The sequence below is a fragment of the Patiria miniata genome, unplaced genomic scaffold (assembly GCF_015706575.1).
Source record: "Patiria miniata isolate m_02_andy unplaced genomic scaffold, ASM1570657v1 HiC_scaffold_24, whole genome shotgun sequence".
In the NCBI taxonomy this organism is placed as follows: domain Eukaryota; kingdom Metazoa; phylum Echinodermata; class Asteroidea; order Valvatida; family Asterinidae; genus Patiria; species Patiria miniata.
In genome coordinates, this window is record NW_024037063.1 from 3,513,794 (window position 1) to 3,540,767 (window position 26,974).

Consider the following 26,974-nt stretch of genomic DNA (forward strand, 5'->3'; position numbering starts at 1 on the left):
ATGACAGATAATACAAAAAATATTAAAATCTACAGTTTTAAAGAAAAAAACTACTGATTAGAGCACCCTCGACTGGTCAGCCACGAAGCCATTGAGTGACTTGATTACCTCCAGCGACATAGAAGTGTGCCCCTGCATCGCCCTCTCTGATAACCAGCTGGCCCGCCTTGTACTCCATAGGGTACATACACTCCACGATCTCTTTAACCTGGGTGGCGTCAAAGTTCTTGGTGAAGTCATTGTTCAAGATGGCACTCTTGATCAACTGTCTGGAACTGCAAGTGAAAAAATACAAAGTTTCTGAATTTTACTTTTCTGAACTAATAGTTTCATTTCTTAATGAAGCACATGGAAAACAAACATATATTCATTAAATCCATTTGAACTATAACAGCATTAGTATTTTGATTCCAATCCTACATAAAATAACACCTTTTTCACTTTTCTGCCATTTTGTCATCATTTCAACAGGAACAGTTCTTATCATTTCTTTTATAAAGTTATCCTCTTGGCATATTTTCTAAAGTCAAGAATTTTTAATTGAAGTATCATTCCTTCCCAGACGAAAGATAAAATCTGAATTGTGCTGAATTAATAAATAATAAAAACTGTTTTAGCTTTGGGCTTTTGCTAGATTCACAAAGATTCACACTTTGCTGTTGTGACGTTGTATCATATTGGGTTCTGTTAGATTCAAAAACTCAATAATATCCTTGCAGTTCTAAAAAAGAACTATAAAATATTCATTATCGTTGTGACAGACATGCTGAAGTGCTTGGTTTCTTGAATACAGATTGAAAAGAATCAAACAAGGGATGATGCATTTTTATCCAGCATCGATCATCAAAAAAGAAAGACTACATGTATGCAAACAAACCAAAATGAGCAAATATTTGCCATTAAAGGTTTTATTTACTTTGTTTAATTTAAGCGATACATAAGTTCAATATCTCGGACAAAAATGCAAATAATATTGGGCATTTACAAACGCTTCACTATGTAAATAGTCAGATTAAGGTATGAGCACATTGTCGAACCAAACAAGATTTTGAAAATATTTTCGATGATTTTCTTTATATTTTCCCGACCGTTTTGCTATGTTTATATTTCAATGTTTTGTTCAAGACCTAAATAAAGCCAAGCTGTCGCCGTAACTGCCGATTCCCGACTAAGGTTTGAAGTAGCTTATTCCAACAACCAAAATGTCAAATTAATTAACTTGAAATGCTTTTCAGCACTAGTTTTATCACCGACAGGAAATATGTCAACAACACCCAGGGCCCGTCCCGGACACACACACCAGCACACACAACGGATTCCGCTCAACACTTCATTTTGTCCTGTTTCAGAGTCCCGTTGCTAGGAGACCCGTCTTCCGTCCCACTCCATCCTGGCTCCCTATGCAATTCGCGGAGTGCCGTCAATTTAATTGGGACTTGCTCATTCAGACGCGCGCACTCGTTTTTTGCGTGTGGAAATTTGATTAAAATGGTTCTTCGTATGGGAAAGGAGTCATCTGGAAGGGGGAACTTACACAACAAACAAAATACCTTTTAGTAGTCCTTCCCCTTAACACTTTAAATAGAGAATTTAGTCTCAGACGGTGTAATATTAAAAACAAGTTACCACAAGCTGAAACGACATTAATTATATAACTCGTCTGTTTGTTTTTGTAATCTGATCCGACTAAATTAATCAGTACCCCAATACGTAACAAGATATGAAACATGCATATGCTTTCTAGTCATGTCATAGGAGGAAGAATTCCGGTTCCGATCGTACAAAGTTACCAATTAACGATATTTATAAATTTAATCTTTAAGACGTGTCCTTCGATACATACTGCTTCCTACTAGTTAATTGTATGAGAAAACTGGAAAAAAATAACTTGTATATGAGAAAACTGAAAACCTGAAATTTCAACTTCGCATCGTTCAGTAGATTAGGGGATCTCATTTATACATTTTATCGTATTTTTCCTGAAATGGAGATATGCGATTCCCTTTTTCTAATTTGGGCTTTTGGTATGTAAATAAAATATTGAGATGCAGATGGTGTGACGACAAACAGATTGGGTCTCATCCAAGGGCGGATCCAGGGGGGGGGGGCCAAAGGGGGCCATGGCCCCCCCAAAACGAAACCAATTTTTTTTTTTTTTAATGTGACATCGCAATAAAGGTAGGCAATGAGTACACCACCATCTTTTCCTCAAAAAAAAAATTGGTTAAAGTGGTCAGAAATTGCCTCAGATCGCACCACAGAGCATCTAAAATCCAAAAAATTTTCGGGGCCCTCACGGGCCCCGAACCCACGCCGTAATTTTTTAGACCCACTTTTTTGGGGGGGACCAAATTTTTTTTGGCCCCCCCAAAAATTGTGTTCTGGATCCGCCCTTGGTCTCATCAAAAATAATCCAAAGCCTTTAATCCGAAAACAAATGGAATGGAGCCTTTTAACAGTGAGCTTCAAAGTTCTGCGCGGCTTTTGTTTGACCCACGTACGGTACGTACCCGCTTAAAAAATGTTCGCGGCAGATATTTCGATACCAAAGTCACGTACATTTCTTCGAAAATTCAATCATCCTTTTATTTGGATCGTTTCCGACACGTGTATGGCGTATGCCCCTGAACTATTCAAACCTGCTGGCATTGTTGGTTTTGGAACAGCTTAGGTACAATATTACCTCAAAGTTTGTTTACATGGTAACTGTGGTATCTTTTAAGCATATTCCGTGAACCGTTTCGTAGGCATATTTGTGTCAAGTACGCATCATCAGCCTTTTGTACGCGCTATAAAGGCAGTCAAAAACCGTACGACGTATTGAAACATTCAAGAGCATACGTAGGCCTACTAGCAGTCGGGATAGGCCTGCGGTTGGACGATACATCCAAACCAAATTACAAAACTAATTTTGAAAATTGCATCCAAAATTTCACAATATGGACATCTCTGGTCGATTAACTTATATGGAGGTTTTATATCCTCAGCTATAGGCTTTGAAGTAGCAGCTGAATAAAACGCATGACGCGCCACTATACCAGCAACATGAAAAAACCTATGAACGTGAAAAAACCTATTTGAACAGTTTTGATTACTCAGTATGTACATAAAACCAGAGAGGTCCGAGGCTGTCATATCCAGCAATATTTTGAGAAAAGATGGTACATGCATGCATTAGGAATATGACACAAAGCAATTACAAGCGCCACTATACCAGCAACATTCGTGAAAAAAACCTATTTGAACAGTTTTGATTACTCAGTATGTACATAAAACCAGAGAGGTCCGAAGCTGTCATATCCAGCAATATTTTGAGAAAAGAACTTGTATTTGAAGTGGAGGTCCTTATAAGCGTGCATGATGACGACAGGAACTGGCAAGTCGCGCATGAATTACAAATGCTTATATTTTTTATAAAGCTACATGTATATATTTTTGGTATAAAATGCAGTACCTGCATTTTCTACAATTTTTTTATTATTTACTTTTGCGCCAGAGCATCAGTAAATGTCTTCACTGATGTACTTTATGATGCCCTGAGATCCTACAATTATTAAGGGGAAAGCTTGGAAATTTGTCTTTTAGTAAAATGAACGTTAATGGAAATGTTGTGACATGTCAATGCGAAAACTCGAGGCATAACGGAGATAAATCAGAGGGCGTTCACGGCCACCGTAATGGTTCCGGGTCTTGCAATATATAAGGATACTTAAGGCCCCCCAAAAAAGTCTCCGGTTTCTGGTATGCGCGCGCGTCGCCGTAGCCATGCGCGTCGGCAAAATGAAAAAGGTTTTTTTTCAATACAAGATGATGTTTCAAAACCGCCAAACTCACTGGTTTGACTGGAATTCTGCTGCTGCACAATTTTAACGTGTTTTTAGATGGGGTTATGATCGAGAATAAGATTTATGTGGCCTCTCTGGACTCCCATATATTTGCACTAAGTTTAGTCGGGCACCATTTGCAGTCATCAGCCGACATTTGAAGCAAAAAAAAAAAAAAAAACAGGTAAAAAAAAAAAAAAAAGCCGCGTCGCCGCACCACTTTTGGGGCAAGCTCCATACCAGAAACCGGAGACTTTTTTTTTTTGGCCTAAAGAAGTAATGTTGGAAATTTGGAAAACGGAACATTACTGAAATGAGAAAAACAGGAAAAGAAAAAATACGATGACTGATCGGCAGAAAGGTATTCAATTTAAGGAGCCGGTTTCAAAGCGTGTTTTCCCCTTTCAAATTTTGTGGCCGCGTGCCAAAAGAATAATTTACCTCCTCTGTTCACGAACGGCAATTACGAACTCCATTATCTCTGTCAACCGTAATTTACACAGTAGGGCCTAGGCCTATGTTAAAATCAATAACGAAGGATCAAGGAAACAGACAATTTCAAATCGTTCTCGCACATTAATTAATGGGGGGAAAAGAGTTAAAGGTACAGACTATAGTAATTTGGAGAAAAAAGCTGATGACAACAATGAGAACAATTTGTTGCCGAGAAACATAATTGTTCATCAATCATTCTCTGAAACAATCGATGACTGCAGGAAGCGTAACAATAATTTTTACATCAGACATAATTTCGTAATCGATCTCGCAAATATCGGGGAAGTAAATTAAAGGTACTTGTAAAAAGTTGTTTTCATCGTACTGATCATCGTTACTAACCCAACAGCTTCAAATTGACGGTAAACGTACATTCCCTTTAATTCTGTCTAATAGGCCTAATGTTCAACCATTCGCTAAAGACCGGAGATAGATAGATCCAATTTGAAACATATGTTGTGCTTTGCTTTAAAATAGATACACGGCGATGCAACCCCTTTAACTTCATAATGATGTGTTCGCGTCATTTTAATGGAGTAGTCTAATGCTATACACTGTACTCTTCAAAGGGCCCAATTCCTCGGTGACAGCTCTGCCTATCGGTTAGAGGAACAGTTGTGCACTCTACCAAAAAGTGTCTATACCGTATTTCTCAAATGGTGTAATCACATTAAGCGTACATATTTCGTGACGTATAGACGTGTTAACGTGAATGCGTCCGTAGATTTCTACTGCATGCGTATGGAGGAATGCGTATACTGTCCAAGGCCTGTTTGAAAATAAATCTCGTGCTTAGCGTCATGAATTGAAATGAGGTGCTCGTGTCCCGGGTGATTTCCGTTCATATCAACAAAAAATAGTCCAACTCAGATCATCTGATGATTCAAATTCTGACGCTAATGAGCTAATAAATCTTGGTGATTGAAAAATGCCAGATGGGAAGGCCACAATGTGCGTACTTCAGCTATAATTATATCTTGAAGTACACTGAAATATTCCATTCAGTGCAGATAATTATGACAAAACAAGAAAAAGTAAAGCTACAAGAAAAAGTATGTAAAACTTATTCACGAGGAGGCCATTTTCGATCGTGTTCCCTGAATCTATTTTATAAATTGTAAATTGTTGAACGGGATGGTGCCAGACTATTTTATGAATGGAGTGCATGCCAAGCCTCACTTTCAATTTTAATATTTTATGAAATGGCTTAAAAACATCAGGATATACGTTAAATCACAAATTTGAAATTATTCATAAGAGCAGACTGGTATTAATTTGTAATGAACGTTTATTTCATTGCTTTCATTTCTACTCGCAATCTCCAAAATTGAAGAGTTTACCTCGATTTCAATTGAATATGGCCGACTCTTTATATAATAAGCAGAAGCACCTTTAATCATGTTCGCAGCACTTGAGCATGAGGCACAGCCCATTAGTTACCGCCGATATCAAGACGATGATCGACATGAGTAGTTTAGTCTGCATGGCTGCAGGTGATGTGCTTCACGATGTCATTTAAAAATGATGATTCGGTCTCTAAGGGCCAATGCAATAAGAACATTTACCGCTGCATGATTCGCGCGACATGGCGATTGTGTGGGACTACGCATGAGAATCCTTCATTGTTGCTCGGCGCTCCTTTTTTTGTCTTGAAATGAAAAGGGTTGTCTTTCTCGGCACAGGCAAAGGAGCCGAATGCTGTATTGGTTGTGAAATAAGGAACGACATGATGGAGTATTTTATCAAATCAGAAATGGATGAGTTTTGCTGTACTCAGAGGGCCAGTCCTCTTTGTACATGTTTAACTAACTAACCTACTAACTGACTGACTGACTGACCGACTGACCGACCGACCGACCGACCCCGATCGACACCGACCGACACCGACCGACTCACTTGTTTATGCATCAATGTCTTGCAATGTTTTCATTAAGCAGAAGTGCTATCCACGCTTTTTAGAGACGGTGCCAAAAGATTGACACATCTGTGCAACACTAAGCCCAGTGATTTGTCTTTCAATCAAGGGAAATCTGTGGCCGGAAACTCAAAAATTAGTGACCAGGCAAATATCACAAAAGAAATCATCAACGACCCCCAAGTCGTACGCTTTAGCCTACATGACTCACCGCAAAATAGTGCTGATTAGTGTTGCTAATGATACACGCCCTATATAGAGTGAATACAAGATGTCCCTCCAAATGAAAGATGTATATTCTTAGAAATATTTCCCCCATCTCATTTTGCAGATAGGAAAAGTATTAACAACAGCTGGGTTTGTAATTATCGAATCGAATTGCCTTTTTTTTTGTGCTGAATGTCAAAGTGAAACCGGACTTGTTAGGTGGGGATGCATATATAGGGAAATACAAATTTTGCCAAAAAACGTTTCACCGTATATGCAACTGTGTTTCTACATTTCAATCCCAATTTTCTGTCGACATTTCTTCATTAACATGCTTGTCACCAGTTTATTCTTATCACCAAAAGCAAATTTTTCTTACCAGGGTGCCTTAAAAACAGAGAAAAATACCTCGCTATTGAGTTATGCATAGAGAAAAGAACTGACAACTGATGACTGACTCCCCGAGTATTAACTGAGAAGTTCAGGTCTAGCTCGACTGGGCAAGCACGGGCTTGTTTACATTATCCATTATCTGCCCTTTGCTGTATGAGTTATGTTAGTGAGCAATAGGAAGACTATTACATGCCATCCAATAACGTGCCATATTGACAGGTCTAGTCTGGATGGCGGGCCGGTCCATTTAGCGTTTGACGTTTTTAACGTTCAGAATATCGACCAGTAACCCTCCTGACATAGCCCAACCTGGAGTACACTTTGAAGGCTATCCGATATTGTACGCTACATGTGCAGAGCAAACAGTCCCGTTCCTCATAATTTTTTTCTCCTCTTCAAACGATTGCTATACAAGATAAAAAGAATGTCACTTTAATTCACCATCTTCTGATTCAAGGTGGAATTTAGCAGTAACAGTCTCGGGACTTTATATCAAGCGCACTGTAGAGAAAGATCACATATTAATGGGCACAATTTGTACAAATGGGACATTTCACCTGTCTACCTGTCATGTCGTGCTATCGGCTGCTACCATAGGTTACTCGCTACATGACCCATCTGCAAATTTTACACGAGACTCGAGTCTTTTGTGTCCAATTAAAATCCATCATTTCCTGCTTGCAACCTCGAGAGTAAGTACAAAACCCGTCTTTGACATCACATGCACAGTGCAGCATTTGGAGATATAGCATAATAAAACATACATCACTGCCATTATTATGATAATATATTGGGATTAAAAACAAAACAATAGCAATACATGATTAATATCATGTGGAACATAGCTACCTGGTGTCACGTTGTAAGCCACAAACGTTTACAGTCCACCATTATGATCTGTTATCAAGGGTCATAAACCCACAAGAATATTTGTCTAGAATCATGGTAAGATTATTATAATCACTCGCGTCATCGCAACAAATCACAAACATGTCCGAATAATGTTGAAGCCCAATTAAACAACGACGATGCAAAAGAGAAAACCTACATGATAATGCCATGAATCTGGTTACGTCTATACATGAGATAATAATGCCCTTTAACTTTTCATGGTTTCACTCTGACGAAAGGAATCTCCTTACACACAATGTTTTTCAGTATAATAAGCAGGCCTAGCTAGGTCAATGTAATGACGCTGAAATTGATAAGCCAGAGGAACCCTCCCCCCCCCCCAAAAAAAACCCAAAACACATAAGACAAAAACTAAAAAACTGGAGCGATTTTTTAATGAACCAATTTTAACTGTTTCATCCATGTGTAGCCAAAATCTCAGCTTCTTAAAAACCTGCAATTTCAAAAATTAATATTCCTATATCATGAGATTTATCGCCTGAAATTCTCGTATCATCCCCATATTACCTTCACATTTCGTGTTGTCCCGTAATGAAAGATCAATTTCCATTTGTCTGATTATCATAGCAATAAATGGTATCCATGGGAACGCGCATTAATGGCGCTACTCCAAACCGGTTTCAAGCATTAGAGCAAAATCAGCTTGCCATAATGCAGCTTTAACCCGCATGTATCAATCTCATCTTGACAAACAACTAGGACTACTGAAAGTTACAAAAGATGTTAGCCTTCTAGAAACTGCAAAAGTGACAGTAAGTAACGCAATGGAAAACAAATACATGTATCTGCGTTTGTGGCAAATTGTGTGTGGCGTGAATCTGCGCAAGGCTATGGGCATGTCAACATATTCGTGTTTGTGTGTGGTTTTATTATGCAATTTTGTTATCATAGGTAAACACTTATATCAAGGCTGTGCAATCTGTGTATATCATTTTAGTAATCACTATTGTGCACGAATTGGCCATTGACATGTGATGATTTTTTGTACATGGAACAATGGCAGAAGATATCCTTCATATTAGTTTACACACAGTCAACGATGAAAACGTATATTGCTGGACGCATGTTCATTAATAGGGATGTACATGTACTTGATATAATCATTCCTTTGATTGAAATGAATACAGGTTTAAACATAAATTCATGCTTTGTCTCAGGTAAAAGAAATATTTCAGCAGATTTGCCTAAGATTGACAATATATAAGCTATGACAAGTCTAGACGTTTTCATCATGCATTTTTCCCCCAAGAAATTCAACCCAAACTCCCATTTTGATCCCCCACAAATCTTCCACTCATACACAAGCTTTTTCATATTCCAGTGTTATCATCTGAATTGATGATCACTTACTTGAAGTCTTTCTCGTATCTCTGCAAGGTATTATCAGCTGCCGATGACACGTTGTTCTGGATGCCACTCTCGCCAGACACCCCTTGTTTCTTGTTCCGGTCTTTGTTGCCCCCGGCCATGCCCCGTTCCTCCTGGATGGTGGACAAGATGTCCGGGCGTACCACATCTTGCAGGGTCCGCTGCTGAAGCACAGACCGGAGTTTGTGCACTTCTTCCCGCAGCTTCCCTATCTCCTGGTCCCGCTCCTTCATGAGCTCGTCGCGGGACCTCATCTCCTTCCTGACCGACTCCAGATCGGCATCTTTATCCCGGATATCCAGCGTCAGCTGGGCCACTTTGGCCCGGAGTTTGAGCACCTCCGTGTCTTCTTTCCCCTTCCCGTTCTGCGACCTGCCGGCGGCACCGGGGGAGGCCCGGGATTGTGAACCCGCTCCATTGCCCATCGTCCGTCCTCCTCCCGTAGCTGATGGACTCTGAGCAGCGCCGCCGCGGGCTGCAGGCTTTTTCGCCACGGCGGGCTTGGCTTCGCTCGGTGGCGACATGAATAATGGATTTGCCGGTCCCTATTTAATAAGGTCACGGCAGTGAAGGCTGCACTAGTCAGTCCCGACAACAGAGATTTGCGTAAAGGTTTCGCCTGAGCGATTTTAGTTTTTAATTTCTCAACTTAGATTATGTTCTTTTTTTTTTCAAAGCCTGCTTATCGTTTTGTATCGATGACCCTGAATTGTGTACTTCATTGAACTGTGTGTGGGTGGGGTAAACGATTCAGCGTTGCTTGACAACGTCGGATAGTTTGGGTTCAGTCAGATTTTGATACAAGCTTGTTCAGAGGTTTTCCTTTAACAAATTTCTGTCAGTTTTTTCAACTGCATGTAGTTTGTAGTTTAATGTAGTTTCATCTCCTCATTTGGTGAATAAAGGTATCATGCAGGTCCTTAAGTGTAATGAAAACCAGGTCGAAGCGACGGGGTGTGCGGGCCCCTTGGAGCAAGAGCATTCAATTGTTATACAAAAAAGACCGAAAAATCACAAAAAGCAAGGTCAGTGATATTTGCACGCGGGGTCTGACTTTTGTGCTGTTCGTTTAACTGGCCTACTTTTTAGTACACATCACAGCGGGAGGTATGCACTCTCGTATGTTTTCGTTGTCCTTATCCCTGCACAAAAGAGAGAAACCAAAAAGATAACCCTTCAATGACTGTACGTTTTGGTCATTGCATCAGTAATGTACCTGTAAATACAGTTATATTGTCTAGTTTGTTACAAAAAATGGCAAAATTCACTCCGATTTAGCAAAGCCGTGTAACTAGGGTCTAGTCTAAAGGGTGTGGGGTGCGGGGGAGGGTGTGGGGTGTGTGTGTGTGGGGGGGGGCTGGTCTTATGGGGGTGGGCGCTCCATGGGCGTCCGCTAAAACAACACAAAGCTCATTTCATTTTTGCCAACAGCAAAATCTACGTAAGCAAGGGATGGCACAGGGAATTTTTTTTTGGGGGGGGGATGGGGTGGGGAGAGTGGGGGAAGGGGGGGGGGTTCAGGTCCTGGATGAGACATGTCTTGAGCGGGGCGGGGGGGGGGGAACGACAGAGTGCTATGGCCAATGGGTCATTTATGATTTGTGTGTGGTTATATGCAGTGGTTTTACCTGTGCTTAAGAAGAATTTTCGGGTCACATCTGAATCAGCTTCACGAAAATAGATACGCCTTTAAGATAGGTCTTGCACGGGAACTGCATCAACAGAGGGCGTGCTTCAAAACCGCTGCAAAAAGAAAGTTTCAATGCTCCGTTACCATGCATAGTGGTTGTTTTAGGACAGAAAGCGATCAATACAAGTACAGTCACAAGGGGAGAGGACAATCAATTAAAACATATTGGTGAACATGACAGCAGGGGTATTGAGAATTCCCCTTTTATATATATTATACACATCATGGGGAGTACACCTTTAAGATAATCACTGCAGTCCATGCGGTTTGTAAATATGACGTCATTTCACATTAACCATGCGTACTGCACACGGTGTAAGCAATCCGGTTCGTTAGTGTGACGTCACCTCCAGCACTTTCTGCACGATTTGAACCGGAAGTTAACGCAGTTCGAGCGTTTGCAGCCAATGGGCGCTAGTAATCAGTGGTGTGCGCGCGTGTATGACGTTTTTACTAACGAACCGGATTGAACCGCAATGAAACCGGAAGAAGTGCGAATTAAGTGGCGTGTTTAGCCAATGAGCGCTAGTAATAAGTGGTGCGCGCGCGTGTATGACGCAGTCACTTACGAACATGGCGGCAGGGGGTGTGCGCTCTATGGGTTTTCTCACAGAGTTTGTTTGATCTTTTGGATTGTAATAATTTTATATAAGTATTTACTGTATAACATAAACAAAGAATGGACAGGTGATCTCCAACGTTGGGTGTGTACAAACAATTTTATTAATGACATTCCTATTATGAAGAATTACATAGGAGTGTGTTGACATGGCCAGTCTAGTCGCGCGTGCGCACTAGTCCTCTCTCCACGTTTTCTTGACACAAGTTGGAAACTTTTTTGCCGGAAATTGTTCCACTCTTTTGAGGAGTTTCCACACTACGAATTGACTGTTCGGGGTAAGTGGTTTCTCCGCGTTTTATTCAAGAGTGAACTGGTGCAAGTATGAGAGTTTGAACTCTTTTGTATTCGGGAGATTTTGACCGCTTTTTATGAGTAACGCACGGTATGTTTTTGACCTTCTCGGTCGGTAATTGGTATTTTCATTATACGGTGCGTATCGTTAATTTGCACACGTGTACATTGTATTTAGGTTAATACACTGGTGTCAGCTGGCCCATATACGCACGGAGCCTTGAGACAGTGCAATCACATGTCCGGTCTGGGTGAGTTGAAATACAAGTTTTGGTATAGTATTTGAGATTTATTTACTGCTCAGAGTCGGGAGAAGAAACTAATTATTGGATTATATTTTATTTTGTAGGGGATGATTTTGATCATACCAGGAATTTAACTAGGAATTTTGCGGGGATTTACGAGGAATTTGGCCAGAGGTTCTACTTCGCACTCTCGGGGTTTTGGATCATTTTGTGAGGGGTTATTTTTGGCTGCATCATCTGAGTTATTTTGAGTTGATGTCGTGGATCTTTAGGGTACACACCCACCCTAACTGCAGAACACGTTCAGGCTATAGTATTAATATTACACTACCGCACCACCAGGCGTGTGTGCCCTTAAATGACGAAAGAGTTGTACGTTAACATCAGAAATACGTCCCACCTCGACAGATAACTGCAAAAACCCAATAACAAGAAAATTACCAAACTATCTCTAAATGGGCGTTTCAGAAACCAAATGTGTTGCCAAAACACGTATTACGTTGAATGGAAATGTACAAAGAAAACTGTCTACTTGAAAATATCTTCCAAACTGAATATAATCTGACATCAGCTGTTCATCACTAAGATGGGTTGGTTGGCTTAGCATCCGGCCAAAGAAGCTTGAAATGCTGACGATAAAACGATGCGATACGGCAGTACCGGCGCCCTAAGACTAAAGATGCGACGATAACGCTCGTGAGACGACTCAATGCAACAACTACTTTCCTCCTCTGAACATGAAGTGGCTTCGAGCGGCAAGGCACCTGGGGCCGTTTTCATGGAATGCTAAACAGAAAATCTTTCCTCAGCAGAAACAGGTTACCAGCCAAAATGCTTAAAATGTTACAACTTATCTTGACTGGTTCCCGGCGGATTTTCGCTTAGCACATAACTTAATTTGCAAAGCAGTATTAAAAGCTGCGTTTCACTAACGCGAACGTAAATGTACGAACGTTTGCAGCACCCTACGAACGTACCAACCGAAGATTGCTCGGTTTTCACGTCCTCAACGTTAACGTTGGCGGCACTGACACAATCGATCGGTCAGTCTCATCTGTACGAACCGTAACGTTGGCAAATGTAAATATAGAACAGCGCCCTCAATAATGTATCCGCGTCAATCTTGTGGCAAAAGTACACCCCGGCACAAGGAGAAAATAATGAAGCTCTCCCCACGGGGGAAAACCCGGTAAAAATCACGGTCGATAAGTTCGGTCATTAAAAAAAGGAACGAACTCAAACGAATTGCACTTTTGTCGAACCATTAAGTTTATTTGATTATTCACTTGATTGATTTGTACTTTCGTAGGTTGGATGTGCAATAGTTACCTGATACCTACAGGTCAAGCTGTCTTGTATCTGCTGAAATTCCCCAGCCAAACAATTAAGTTAGTCCGATCTGTCCGTGCGTTAACATTTTGAGCGGTCAATTAAGAGATGTATTTTTTTCCTCAAAAGTCCATGCTTTGCAACAGGTCTCCACACCGTTCAAGTAAATGAGGCAAAAATTATCATGCGTAGACTGCAATTTAAATCTAACACATACGCGGTTTGAATAAAGACTACATGCATGGTACACCCATATCTCGCTCTTATTAAAAATGCACAACATCAGATGGTAATAAGCATTACGTACAACATTACTAAATATACTAGTAAACAAATAAGCTATATTTACTTCCTTATGGATTTCCCTCCCTTTGAAGGCGAGGATACTTGATATTTAGGCACTGCTCAGTTCAAGCATCTGGAGTCTTAGAATCGAATTGAATCAAATTCCTTGGAATCTTTTGAAGCCTTTCTACTTTTGTTGTCCCGCCTACGCACGACGAACGCACGAAGTCCCTCTCGTTTTGTGAAGGCATGACCGGCGAAGTGCCAGCAACGTGAGGTACTTGAGAACCCTGGGCCGTGTGTTTTGATCCGCTGGGGGTAGGGATGCTGGCTTGAGTACCACAGGCGTCCGAGTGACACGCGAAGTGCTCTTCGATCTCGTCACGCCTCGGGTACTGTTACATTATTGTGTTGGATAGTGAGGGGACAAAAAAATCGAGAGGGCCCTCTCATTGAATTCGAGTCTCAGTCTTCAAGAAATATGAAGAGGGGTTTATTCAAGAAGATGTGTTAAAGTAAAGCTAGGTATGACGAAAACAAACATGGTGTACGTGTAAATATTCCACGAGTACAAATCCGGCATTTGAACCTTCTTGCATCGCAGAATTCGAAGTTTTACAAACTATAACCAAATGAATTTTAGATGTTGGGCTGATGCAGTTCCACACGAACAGTTCGTCGCAGAGCTGACAAACCGGCGAATCGACCATTTTGGCGATTTCGATTTTTCGTTATTTTTAGGCTTTATGAAGGTTGCTCTTTCAAGTATTTATGCCAAAATTCTTAATATTTGTCTGGATTTTGAGATTCAGAGCCCCCCTTGTGGCGAATCACTCACAAAAACAAATCCATAATTTGACATAGTGACGAATACAAAATTTCGCTGGTAACCAGCTTATGTAAGGTGTGCGTTCCAAGTACCAACGAATGTTATTCGTCAGTTTGTCGGATTGCGCGTGCGTGCACGCGCAATCCGACAAACTGACGAATAGCATACAAACATTTCGCTGGTAGCCAGCTTATGTAAGGCGTGCGTTCAAAGTACCAACGAATGTTATTCGTCAGTTTGTCGGATTGCGCGTGCGTGCACGCGCGATCCGACAAACTGACGAATAGCATACAAACAGTGTGAAGAACAACCGTATTTTGCAGATTAATGTAATTTGACAAACTGACGAATGCGTTTACGATCAAATAAAATCATATCGCACAACTTCTCTGATTAAATAAGTGACCTGGTGGATACTTAGTTTCATATTTTATTCAGAATATATACTAACAGTTTTTTTATCGAAACATTAAGGGTAAAAAACGGCGCCCGGAGAAGTGCCCAACTTCAAACGCGAATTACTCCAAACAAGGTTTTCGCTTATTCGTCGGTTTGTCAGCTCTGCGACGAGTTGTAAAAGTGGAAATCTCAATTTCTTAACGACGTGCAATTTTTTTTTAAAGAAATTAAGAGAATCATTGCACTAGCATATAGGTTTCACAATCACTTCAATCTGCTTTTTGCTGGATCCGAAGAGCAAGCCTTTTGTCCTCTGATTTTCTGAGTCACTGACTTTCGACTAACACTGACTGACTGACTCCCCGAGTCACCGACTGACTGACAGATTGACGTACGGTACTGAGTGCTAATATCCTAAACTGGGAAGTCCACGTTTAGCTCGACTAGGCAAGTCTTGTTTTTTTTTCATTATCCAACGATTTCCAAAGTTTGAATCCGAAATTGGACCTCAGCTTGTTGTGAAATAAGGTTATCCTATTCCACAATTCCCAAGGTATCATGTTTAAATGTCATTCACCTGCGATGCGGGAAGATCGCGTAACCGCCCGTTACTGCCATTTGATACGCGCGAAATGTTGACAGACTCGGAGCAACTCGTGACTGTTCCTTCATTTTCGATATAAAAAAGGGAGACGATCTAATCTTGCAAAAAGCTCAGGCCTGCCAGCTGGGGAAAAGGGAAGAAGCGAGGACGAGATTGCAAGATGAATTACACAAACGCGAGGCACACGGAAAAGTGTGAAAAGCAATCTAAATGGTAACTTGAGCGTCTTCCCCCAGTCACGCACATCAAAAAGACTCGCTACAAGTTCGGAAAAAATGTTACGAGTTGATAACATTCATAACAAGGAACCATCATCTGCGAACACACGCTTCCAGGTAAAAGAAAAAGTGGCGTTATAACACACTCTAATTACGAACGTTAATGAAGTAACACGATTCGAAATTGTGTAGGCCTAGTCGGTGTACAAAATATTGGGGTTTTTACGTAGCGTCAGCCAAGCATATAAATGCTATAAAAGAATAAATAAACTCATCTCCAAGGACCTTGTGACAAAAAAAACAAAAAAACATATGTACGGTATTTTTTTTGTACATTGTTCCCCTGATATTTAACTCCATAATTTAGTACTAAGATCTTCTAGAGAGACCCCTGACCTGTAATGTAAGAGTGTCTTGGGTGACGTCACAGCAGCAGCGCCCTCAGTTGTTTGGATAACGAGCAGCAGATCGTAGACTTAAAAATAAAACACTACAAACAAAATCAAACCAAGAAAGCGTCCGTAGTTCTATTCAGTTCAGAGTGATGGTGTATTTGCTATGTATGCTTTGGACTCCCCCTTTAAGTTATGTTTTCCAATTATTGTTGTGCACGGCAGCAGCCGAATTACATACACAATTAAATGTCTGCTGATGACTTTCTGTATTACGGTAACGTATATCAAATTGTAAGTAAATGTGACCATGTGGGGTTGAGACGTCCAATGACAATCAGTAATTCCCATAGGATCAACCATTGTCCCCAATGCGATTACACAAATACAGACAAAATTACTCAGTACATGGAATTTGATTAAAATGTCAAAAATCCCCCTGCCCCGAAGTTCGTATTCACAAACTTACGTTTTAAGCTCTTACAAAATTGGCGGAAAAGTTAATCCAATCAGCATGACCTATCTAATATGCCCCGAGCAGAAAACGGAAAACAAAATTGATACCCGGAGAAAATATCAAGTATCCAGTATAAATAAGACCAAGACCGAAGGCAGATGTCGCAGCTGCGGGATACTGCACCCCAAATAAACTTGACGTTTAATTTCAAGCTCTGATCGCTTCGTCAAAAAAAGTCTAGCGGGTTCAATATTTACAGGAATAACACGCGATGCACTCAAACGGAGGAGCTCCGGTTAATTTACAAACGAATGTTTCGTATCGAAAACGACGCGGAGCGACTGGGACGGGCGGGACTGCAATCATGCAACAGTCGTTTGGTTGTAATCTATGAAGGCCAGGCGTTTTACACGAAGGAGCGCACGTACGATGGGGCAAAACGATACGTCTCATTTGGGGAAAGAGATGAGTTGTAATAAGTGTCAACTTTATCGCTGAACAAACATGGAAGATCGTTGCATATTCAACAACATTCGATGAAAAAGATTTTCGATTAAAAGTCGATGAAAAAGATGTCACATCTCAAATCCTCCTTGGGAATTGGTGTAGTTCACGACTAAATTCTTACTCAAGCATAGACAGGCTGCACGCATGCGCACGCTTTTGTTGGAAAGTTTCGACGCATACATGCACATAAAGAAAAAAAGTCTTACAATCTGTGGGATTACAAAGTCGTGTAGATCGGGAGCTGTACTTAAAGAAAATGCCGCCAGCCCTTTTACGATCAACTTGGGAACCTCTGCTTTTAGAGTCTGCAATGTGCCACGATGTATTAGCAGCATTACGAAAGGGATGACAAGAAACTCTTCTCTGTCAAAATAAAAAACAACCTAATGGTAATTCCGCTGTGAGCTGAGCGGTACACTGCTCGTTCTCTCCCCAAGTGACATTTCAGATTACGTGTATCTGAGTCAAGCGATGTTACTTGGACATCGCACTGGGATTTTGTGTACAGTGCACTCTATTTGTTTGTGCCGCGCCTCGCGATCGGGCCAAATTTTGAGGTGGGACAGGAGGAAATTCTGCGCCGTCGATTTCGCTTGTCGACTTCGGTTCCGGGCTCAAAAGAGCAGTGGTATTTGCGGAGCTCGAGCGGGGACTTTGGGACGGTGAGGGGTGGTCATGACGCACCGTGGGGCGGAAGGAAATCAGGCCTTAATGCCGCCTTTTCATGTCACAGGCCGCTCGAACATATGTCTCGTGAAAACTCTAGGGTGCTGCGGCATTTTGTTTCTGTGTTTCTGCCTCATAACGATTTGTTTCACTGGGAGGGGGTGTTACGAGTCTTTGCGGAATTGAATGTCAAACCTAATCTCGTCAATGTACTGGGCTATAGGTCTGCTTAGCTGAACTCGGAGCATAACAGGTCGTAATATTTCAAGCAAATTGGAGAGCGTATAATATAAAGGCGCCATTTTGTTTATCAAAAAAGTTTTTGAATTTACAAGTAAATTAACTTCACCTCGATTTGTTTTTTCAATTGCTATTTTCCTAGCAATATAAAAGTTTGTCACATTTCAATAAGGTATTGAACAAAAAACAAACACCGACGTTTACTTATTGATTTAAGTCTTAAAAAAATCGAATTATTTGCTGCCACATAATAATTCGGCTTATCTCATGATCAAAATGGAATGGGCATTAGCACAAAACCAAAAAGTAGAGACCTCTGGAAGATTTTTAAAAATACGCATTACGAAGATTGAAAATATAAATACAAAATAATGGTTAACCCTCCTATGTTAACATACATTCTGTGCAAAGTTGTCCTTTCAGTCAAAATCAATCAAGTGACTGTTTTCAACAGTTAAGAGCTCCCAGCCTACATTAAGCAGGATGGGCTGGCTGTGACTGTTTATGTATCTTGACAGCTATGCTTTGACTGTAAGTGATTGATAAGACAACTGTTCCTACCAGTTCCCTGCTTTTGTCCGATGACTGAATTTGACTAGTCAGAGTGCTTTGTGGAAATATGATCTGATTGACGGCGACTAGCCGCTGGTGTAAAAGGTATGGCAGGGGAAGTGGATGGAAATTTTGATTGTATCTATGTGACTGTTCAAACAGGAGGAGGGTTTGGGGCAAAAAGGGTGCATGGCAATGATTGAAACATTATAATAATAATACAATCTCTATTACCTGAGCCCTTGAAAAAGGCCACCATGTTTGCCTTTTAGGAAAAAGGCCACCATGTTTACCTTTTAGGCCTAGCCAATCCCCAATGGACCAAAAACAACCCGGTCTCGGAATGAGTACCACGCTACTGGCTCGCTATGTTGACTGATTCTGTCGTGTGGTTGACAGCCTATATCCGCCATTAATGCACTAATCGCTAATGGACTTCCAATTTAAAAAAAAGAAAAGAAGGGAAAATAAACTCACCGATCGTCTGGTACCTTACGGATGATAAGTCAATGGGTTTTAATATAGAAACAGGCCGTTCAATACGAACAGTTATGCATGGTTGGCCAACCATCAATGGCAGGGGCTCTTGTCGCATTTTAATAAAAATTTTAAATTAAAAGGGACCGCCACATCGCGAATGTCACAGTAAATTACAGTTTTCCTTTTTTTTTTAAGCGGAGCCGTAAGGTTAAAAAAATAGAAATTCCGAAACGGGCTTCCTGTCATCCAACATTTTTGTTTCGACAGTGGCTTTATTAACTGAAACGAAGGACAGTTTTTGGCCCCTCATAAAGAGCCGAATTGAGACCAGAATGGCATGTGGTTTTTAACAAATACCTGTTTGACTGACTGACTGACTCCACTACTTACTCACCGACAGTCACTCGGGAGCCGGGCAGTGCTATCGAAAAGGATTACGCCGTAACGCCAATAAATTGGTTTAATTCGAGCCATTGTGTAGACAATAAAAATAATTCAGTAAGTAGTCATTTTACTGGATCAGCTAGGATTACCTTGTTTTGTTTTCTATCAAAATGTCAAAAATACAAAAATTAGAAGTAGAGTGATTTTTTTCCCACCACATCTTTTAAATCGGAGTTTGGGTCTGTAATAATAGCTTTTATCAGCGTCGACAGTGTAACGATACACTGTCCGCTGTCAGTTTCTTTTATAGGAATCCCTATACAGTCATTGACATCCGTCGCGTTTTAGGGAGATTAGTCGTTTCGGTTGTCATGGAAACGGCAGTAGAAGAGGAAGAGCCTGAGGCGATGTGAGATCTATCTCCCGTTTCTTCGATTTCATGGAACAAAAAAACTGTCTTTCGCAGTCAGGGGTAAAAACAGACTGAATTGATTCAATTTTGTTACCGTTTCGTGAGGTGCTACAAATTTATTGTTTTGCCCAATCGCTGAAACAAGCCTTGCATGATGAGTTTCTCTGATTCTCCTCTGGGAAACGAAAAACAACAAAAATCGAAACACCTCGGGGATCAGAGAGACGTGCGAAATAACGCCACAACATCTCTCAAACCAATCATTTACAAATGATGCGGTAGCTTGTTTTCCCCTTGGGCGTTCCATACCTGGTCAATCAGCGTCGACGATGAGCCAGGAGTGTTGAGTTGTACTGTTTGAACTGAACTTTAACGGCACGTGCTGGCGTGTCTCCGGTCAAATTTGAACAATTAATGAATGCATTCTGGGCCAAAGCTGCCGGTTGAGAAATTCCACGGCAATTGATTCGCCCAAGGTACACGTGTGTTAAGACAGACGACTAAAATCTTTCCAGTTGGAGATTTCCTAGTTTTGATTTGACTTTAGTCATGCAATCTTTCAAGATATCTAGGAACGTGAACTGTAGAATAAAGCAAACGTATTTTCCTTTATTATGTCTTTTCATATAATTTTTTAGACAACCAATTTGACTCAAGGACTGCATAAAAAACTATATCGACTTCGGATGTAATAAAAAACATGATGTAATGAAATACTTCATATTCTTCTGCCGAGCGAGAAAATGCTAATGACGACAGAACGCTTTTACTTGGTGCCAAACACTATAAAGCACGGCCGACCGGGGGGAGGGGGTAATCTTGCTCATCATCTGAATATGCACGATTCAGAAACGAGCAACAATTCTCAAAAGACCAGTAAAGGTACGGTTTAGCAGTTATTTAGAGTCCTTTAATCGCGACAACAAACTGCCCACGAGTTGCATTAACGTCTCGAAAGGATGCAGCAAAAGACAGAACGGGAAGATCCCCATCGCTCAAGGCACAGAGCAAGATTCCGCGCACTCTGCTTTAAGTATGAACTCACATTCTTAAACACACACACATGTCACCGAAGAGATGTTATCGTATATAGCATCTCTTGCCAGTTGTCAAGATAACTTGTCACTTTGCGCAGAGTTTTCTTTTCTCGCTTCAAGTTTTTTTTGTTCAACGCGTAATTCTGCATGCTGCAGAAATTAATTAACGACACCGCAACGTCTGCTAAAATCACAAGGGAGGAAATTTTGTTCGTTTCAAAATGAAATATTATTTCAGCTGGCACTTCGTCATTGTCAAAAATGTCCAGCTACGCGTGTAATTAAACAAAAAAAACATTTCGTATTCAACTCATGGCTGAAATAGTTCGAAAAAAAATATTAATTTTCGTTTTGTATGTTTTCCACTTATTTAGAAAAAAAAATATTGCAACTGGCAACACGTGTAACGGAATCAGGATATAGCTGCGTAAATAAACTCGAAGAGAATGCTTGCTGAGCAAACTTATATGTTAATTAACAAATCAGCCGAGTACCAGTCATAGGAAATGTACACTGTACACTGCATGATATTTTGGCTGGTAACCTGTTTTACAAATATTTGCTATCCTACATGTTACGCTTGTGGAAAATTCAACTTGAACCAGTTTATCAAGTTCACAAGTTGGCCGTCGCTAGTATTATACATTAAACTAAATTTTGAGGCAAACGTCCCATTTAACTTTCGGCTAAAAATAATTGTTTTATTTAAAACAAATCCTGATTCACAACGGTCATGTCATTCATGAGCAACACGGCACTGAGTTAGTCCTCATTAGACAAAGCAAGAGTCTTTTAAATGATGTCTAAACATCTGTCTAGATATTAGCTTATTACCATCCTTGCATTGACATTTGTAGGTTTATTGCCAATTATTTTCTTGACGTTGAAGAGCATGAGTTATGGCCCAGCTCGAAATCCTCTCGAAGATTTACGCTAATAAGGTTTGATACCCAACTGGCTACATCCGCTTGCTTTTTTTTCAAAGCTGATCGCATCTTGAAGAAACGTATATAGCATAAGAAAAGTAGGAATTCAGTCTGGCAATAATTATGCAATGTTTTTGTTTGAGGGAAGAACTTAAACTCGCGTGTTGGGAGACAGGACTCGTTACTATGGCAACCGGAATTGGGATTCCTTCCGGTGCGTTGACTTTGAGGCAATCTGAATTTGACGAGGCATCAAATTTTCCGCACAAAGCTTTCGAACAGCGTCTACAAGATTTTGATATGATTAATGAATGATCGAAAAAAGTTTTTGCCAATGAACGTGTGAGTTAGTAAATGTCGACCACCACTCCCCGTTTTGGTAGAAGACTTCGGAATCCTACAAAATCCTCTTTTACATCCTCAATGTTACAGTGATCATTGCAAGCACATGTTGTCTCGTAAATTCTTGCTGTATTAATGCCAGACTTACAAACCATTACGAATTCCAATTGTGTAGGCTTATAGGCGTTCGACCACGTCGCACTTGTTTACAAAAATTGCAGGCTGTTGAACGGGGAACTCAACACATCGCTGTTACCTATATGTTTTGTTAGCCCGCGGTTGAAAAAGCTTAGTCAGAGATACCATGACGGGACAGAAATAAAACCTTTCGGTGGCCAAGTTACCTTTTTGAAACTGAAAGTCTTATAATTTTTTTTACTAAACTATTATTACACTTGGAAAGAATGTTGCAACCTGACGCTACTTTAGCGGTTGTGTACAAAGTCTATGGAGAGTCAAGAACATTTTCTAAGCATTTCCTAACAAAATTGAAAATGTGTTTCAGTCCCAGATTCATGTCTCATCGTCATCATAGTTTAGCAATGACCGACCTTCATCGAGATGATATATGAAGAAAAAGCAGCGTCAGGTTGCAACATTCTTTCCTTACACAGCAACATCAGATGACCGATAAGCCTACTGGTTTCATACCGAAATTGTTCTTTATCTTCGACACGAAGTGCGTATTATATTACACCAAACATTAACATCATCATCAACAAGTGCGCTGTAGATAATAGCCGAGTCATTTTGTCGTAATTCTATCAAGCAGCGAAGAATGACAATAAGTTAATGCTTCCGGCAACTCACTTTGACAATCTGTGCAATTCGTATATAAAGTTAATCCTTTTCCCGCCAATTTGTAGAAATCAATATACAGCAAATTGGAAACATGAGCACGCGGTCAATGATTTTGATACCAAGAAATACATTGAAAAGGCCACAGTGTGGCGATGTGATTTTTTTTCTTCTTCAAAACTCACCTTGGGCATGTGTGCAACCTTCCCGCCAAAAAAACACCAGTCGTCACCGACCCACCGTGAAATTTCAACAGCTGAGCGTGCGATGATCGGCACAGATTTCTCCTAGTTCGGCTTGTCCTTTTTGCTCCTGCTATCTGCAAAGCAACAAGGCACACATCAGACCGTAGAATTTAAGTAGAAAAGGCAGTCGGATTTGTGGAATGCAATATTCCCCATACGGCTTGCAACAGTGAGTGCGCGTACGTGCATATACGCGCGTGCGTACAAGCGCTCTCATTATTGGTTGCCTCAGCGTGCTCATTTGCATAAAAATTGCGGACTAATAAAACATCATGGTTATTGTTAATGTGGCACAGTAGCACCGGTGAGGCGGCATTTTGTTGGAGAAAATTGATACCCCTTCCGCCCCATTTGTCTTCATTGTTTAATTGTTTTCCTCTCGCTCTCTCTCGCTTTCTCTCTTATTATAAATGACGCTGGACATACTCGCGTAAAAAGCCTAATGACAATTGCCTCGTTGCCGATTGCAGAGAATAATCATGACCAATTAAAGAGAACACAGAAAAAAGTCGCAATGATTATCACGCTAAAACATCGTGGATTGAAGGAAACAAAACCACTTTTCAAAGAATCGATTATTAAAATGTCCATTAATAACCTCCATTTAATTTTTCTTAAATTACTACATACGTTAAAGCAGGTTAGGACTCAGATTGGAAAAATATACATGATTTAGAGGGAAAAAAATAGAAATTTAAAGGACTTTACTCAGCTCTGGCTTGCACATATAACTTTGTTCGCAAGAGTCTTAAAAGAACAAGGACATTTCTTCAAGACTTTAAAATGAATTTCCCAAGAGGAATCAAAATGTCTATCAAAAGCATAGGTGATTTGCAAATACAATGTATCTCCACTGCGGTGCAGCATTACGGGCAAGTGATACATAAACAGTAACTTTTATTGTATTATTTATTGTAAATTGTAACTTTTATACATTATATCCCAATTAAGCAGAGTTCATGTAGCATGCATGCCATACCTCGACCTACACATAGACACCATTATGGGTTGGGTATATTTTTCATATACATGTATAATAAAAGGTCATTTCCTGGGTGCTTCGTGACTTCAACGACAACGCCTGTTGATGTAAAACGGCTTTGATGCAGTACTACAACGGTTGAATGGCATTGGACAATCACGCGAGAAAAACAACGCCAAGGTCACACACAGACACAACAGTGCTTGTGTTGAAACATATAGTTTCATTTTCACATGCCAATTATTTCTACACGAGATTTCTTTTTTTTTCCCATTCAAATATCTGAAGAACATGAAGGGCAACAGGGGCGAAACGTAAAGATATACATGTACATGTCTTGAGATATACAAAGATCGATTAATAACAAATGTGTTATACAGGGTGGCCCCAAAATAGTTTACAAATTATCTTATTCAATACAAATTATCTTTTTTCAAAACTTGTATTATTTTTCATTTCTGCCATGAAGAGGAAATAAATGTGTTTGTGTTTAAATTGGAAATTGTCTCCCTAATTTTGAGAAATCTTCGTCTGAAAAAGTGTACATTTTTTTTCTGGCAGAAAATTGATATCAAATATATCTTGTTGCTATTTAAATATATTCAAAAAAATTACTTTTTTAAATAAGAACAAATAAAATGTTGAGTAAAAAAGTGAACATGTCAATTAAAAAACAATATTTTTCTAATATGGCGGACGGCGATTTCACTTCTAACAGCCAATGAGCGATTCAGATTTTTTTACACGAGATCAGTGTTTTGAAGTAGTCTTATAAGTAGCCATGTCGGATATTCAAATCAAGTTAACCCCTACGTCATAGGTCGTGAGAGACTAACAACACTATTTTCTCTGAAAGCGTAATATCAACTGTGCTGATACTTCACCAGGGTAGGTTTTGAATATTCTCCTTTGGATTTTGAATGGTGTTATTATTGGAAACGAACAAATGCATGAAAATCTAATGATCCTAATGCCTTTAGGAAATCAAGCTGTGTTGAAAGCCCTTTGAGCAACGAACCAACAGGTGATCGTTCTAATCGAGTTACTGAAACTATATTACTGAGTGTCTTATCGACTTGAAAGAACTGAGTTAATAAATGGCCACTCCGTGTCATAATTTGCAACAATCCTTGAGTGTTCCTTGATGTGGCCCACGTTGTTTATAGAGTGGCTTTGAAATGAGAATGATCAACTAATTAGATTTGTGCTGGGAAAGCGAGGGGTCATTCATTGTGCGTCTAGCTCGTGAAATGCATGCAGTATTTGAGAGACAATAAGCAGTTTACAAAAACGTGCATTTTCAGGGGAAAAGAATTTCAAGGGTTCTGGGATGGGTGGCTCTATAAATAGGGAAAATCGACTTGGTTGGCTCATGGAGGTACTACCTTGGAGGTACTAATTCATTTCATCTTCATATCATACCATTATAATTGACGAATATTTCGCACACATGGACAAATAACAAAGGTAAACGGACCAATACACCTACAAAATAGAAATGTGTGTGTCACGTAGACAAACACAGCTGTTTCGGCTGTTTGTAATGACTCCGTGACACATAATGGAGTCCCGGTTTAGGTACATACCAAGTTCGGAACAGATGGAACATAATTGAATTGCTTTTATCTTCATATCATACACTTAATATAATTATTCTGCATAAATGGACCAATAAAAAACGTAAATGGACCAGTTCACCTAAACAAACACACCGATAGCAAGTATAGCTTTTGCGGGTTATTAGGTTTTTTAATAACTTATTATAATGCCAATATATTCCTACCCACATAAAAAGTGGACAGAAAATTCCTACCGACAGCCCGTCTTGTTGTGACACACTGCATACAGGTACTTTGTTTCGAAATACTTATTTTATGGACTTCGTTGGTAATCAAAAAATAATGTCGGTTAAAAGATTTATCCGTAGTTTCGGTTTGAAGTGAAATTTAATTTGCGCTCTGGTGTGCAACAACAACATGTCTGGTCAATGCATAATTAAAAGTGTATCGGCTATTGATACGGAAACGGACGAATGCGTTTGTACTTTCAGTACCGCGTATGACGGTTTTGGTATACATAATGCATTGTGACTGTACACAATGCGTTCTACTTACTGTATTCCCGAAGGTAAATAATGAATTAAAAATGACATGGGCTGACAGAGTACATAGGGCAATCTCTATATCATCCCAACCAATGTGGTAGAACATATGAGAAACTAATAAGAAAACTCGATAAAAACCATGATATGTTTTTGACATATTCTCAAAAGTGTCATTTATCATATAGGCTTGCTGAATGTAGGTGCATGCACGGATCTACGTTGTTTATCCATGTCTCGTCCTATTCATAGGCTTGATTCTAGTCGGAATGAGTTCTTCACTAGTCATTGTCAGGGATAGTACGGCACCTATAAAATGTTACTCGGTGACAATTTCTTCGAGGCGGATTGACTTCAATCTGTGCAGTGCTTTTTTTTTTTTTAATCTTGGTTCGATTTCTAAAAATCTCAACATCTGAGGTACATGAAAATGTCACTATGTTAGAAAAAAAAAGGTAGGCGAACGAGGCTCAACATTCTCCGTATAAAGACTGCCTGAGTGAAGATATGCACGACATCTGTTCAGCAACTACATGTTTATGTAATATTAAAGTATCATTCCGTAAAGCGAATCTCTGTTGGATTGCTTTCACCGAGCTTTCACAGACCGACATATTATACTATACCTCCCGGGGATGGGATTTATATCCAGTATACTTTTTCGGTATGGATTTCCAATTCGCCTGTGGAAGTGAAATGTTAGAGTTATATAGAAATTCTAACGAAATTGGTGAGTTTTGGAAAATCGCAGGGATGAGCTCCAAACCTGAAAACCGATACAAAAAAATATCTCCTGTTTCCTTTGCGATGCTACACAATGAATCTCA

General features: G+C 40.0%; 1 protein-coding gene across 2 annotated transcripts in view; it reads right to left on the reverse strand.

Moving 5' to 3' along the window:
- LOC119732433 (cGMP-dependent protein kinase 1-like) overlaps positions 1–26,974 on the reverse strand; it is a 45,234-nt gene that overhangs the window by 14,790 nt on the left and 3,470 nt on the right. For both annotated transcript variants that reach the window (XM_038205951.1, XM_038205950.1), the window contains exons 2-5: positions 23,005–23,138; positions 10,743–10,857; positions 9,097–10,256; positions 109–275 (exon numbers count right to left, since the gene is read on the reverse strand). In XM_038205951.1, coding sequence (XP_038061879.1) covers positions 109–275; positions 9,097–9,638 — 709 coding nt within the window. In that variant the 5' untranslated portion in view covers positions 9,639–10,256; positions 10,743–10,857; positions 23,005–23,138. The remainder of the gene's footprint in view (positions 1–108; positions 276–9,096; positions 10,257–10,742; positions 10,858–23,004; positions 23,139–26,974) is intronic.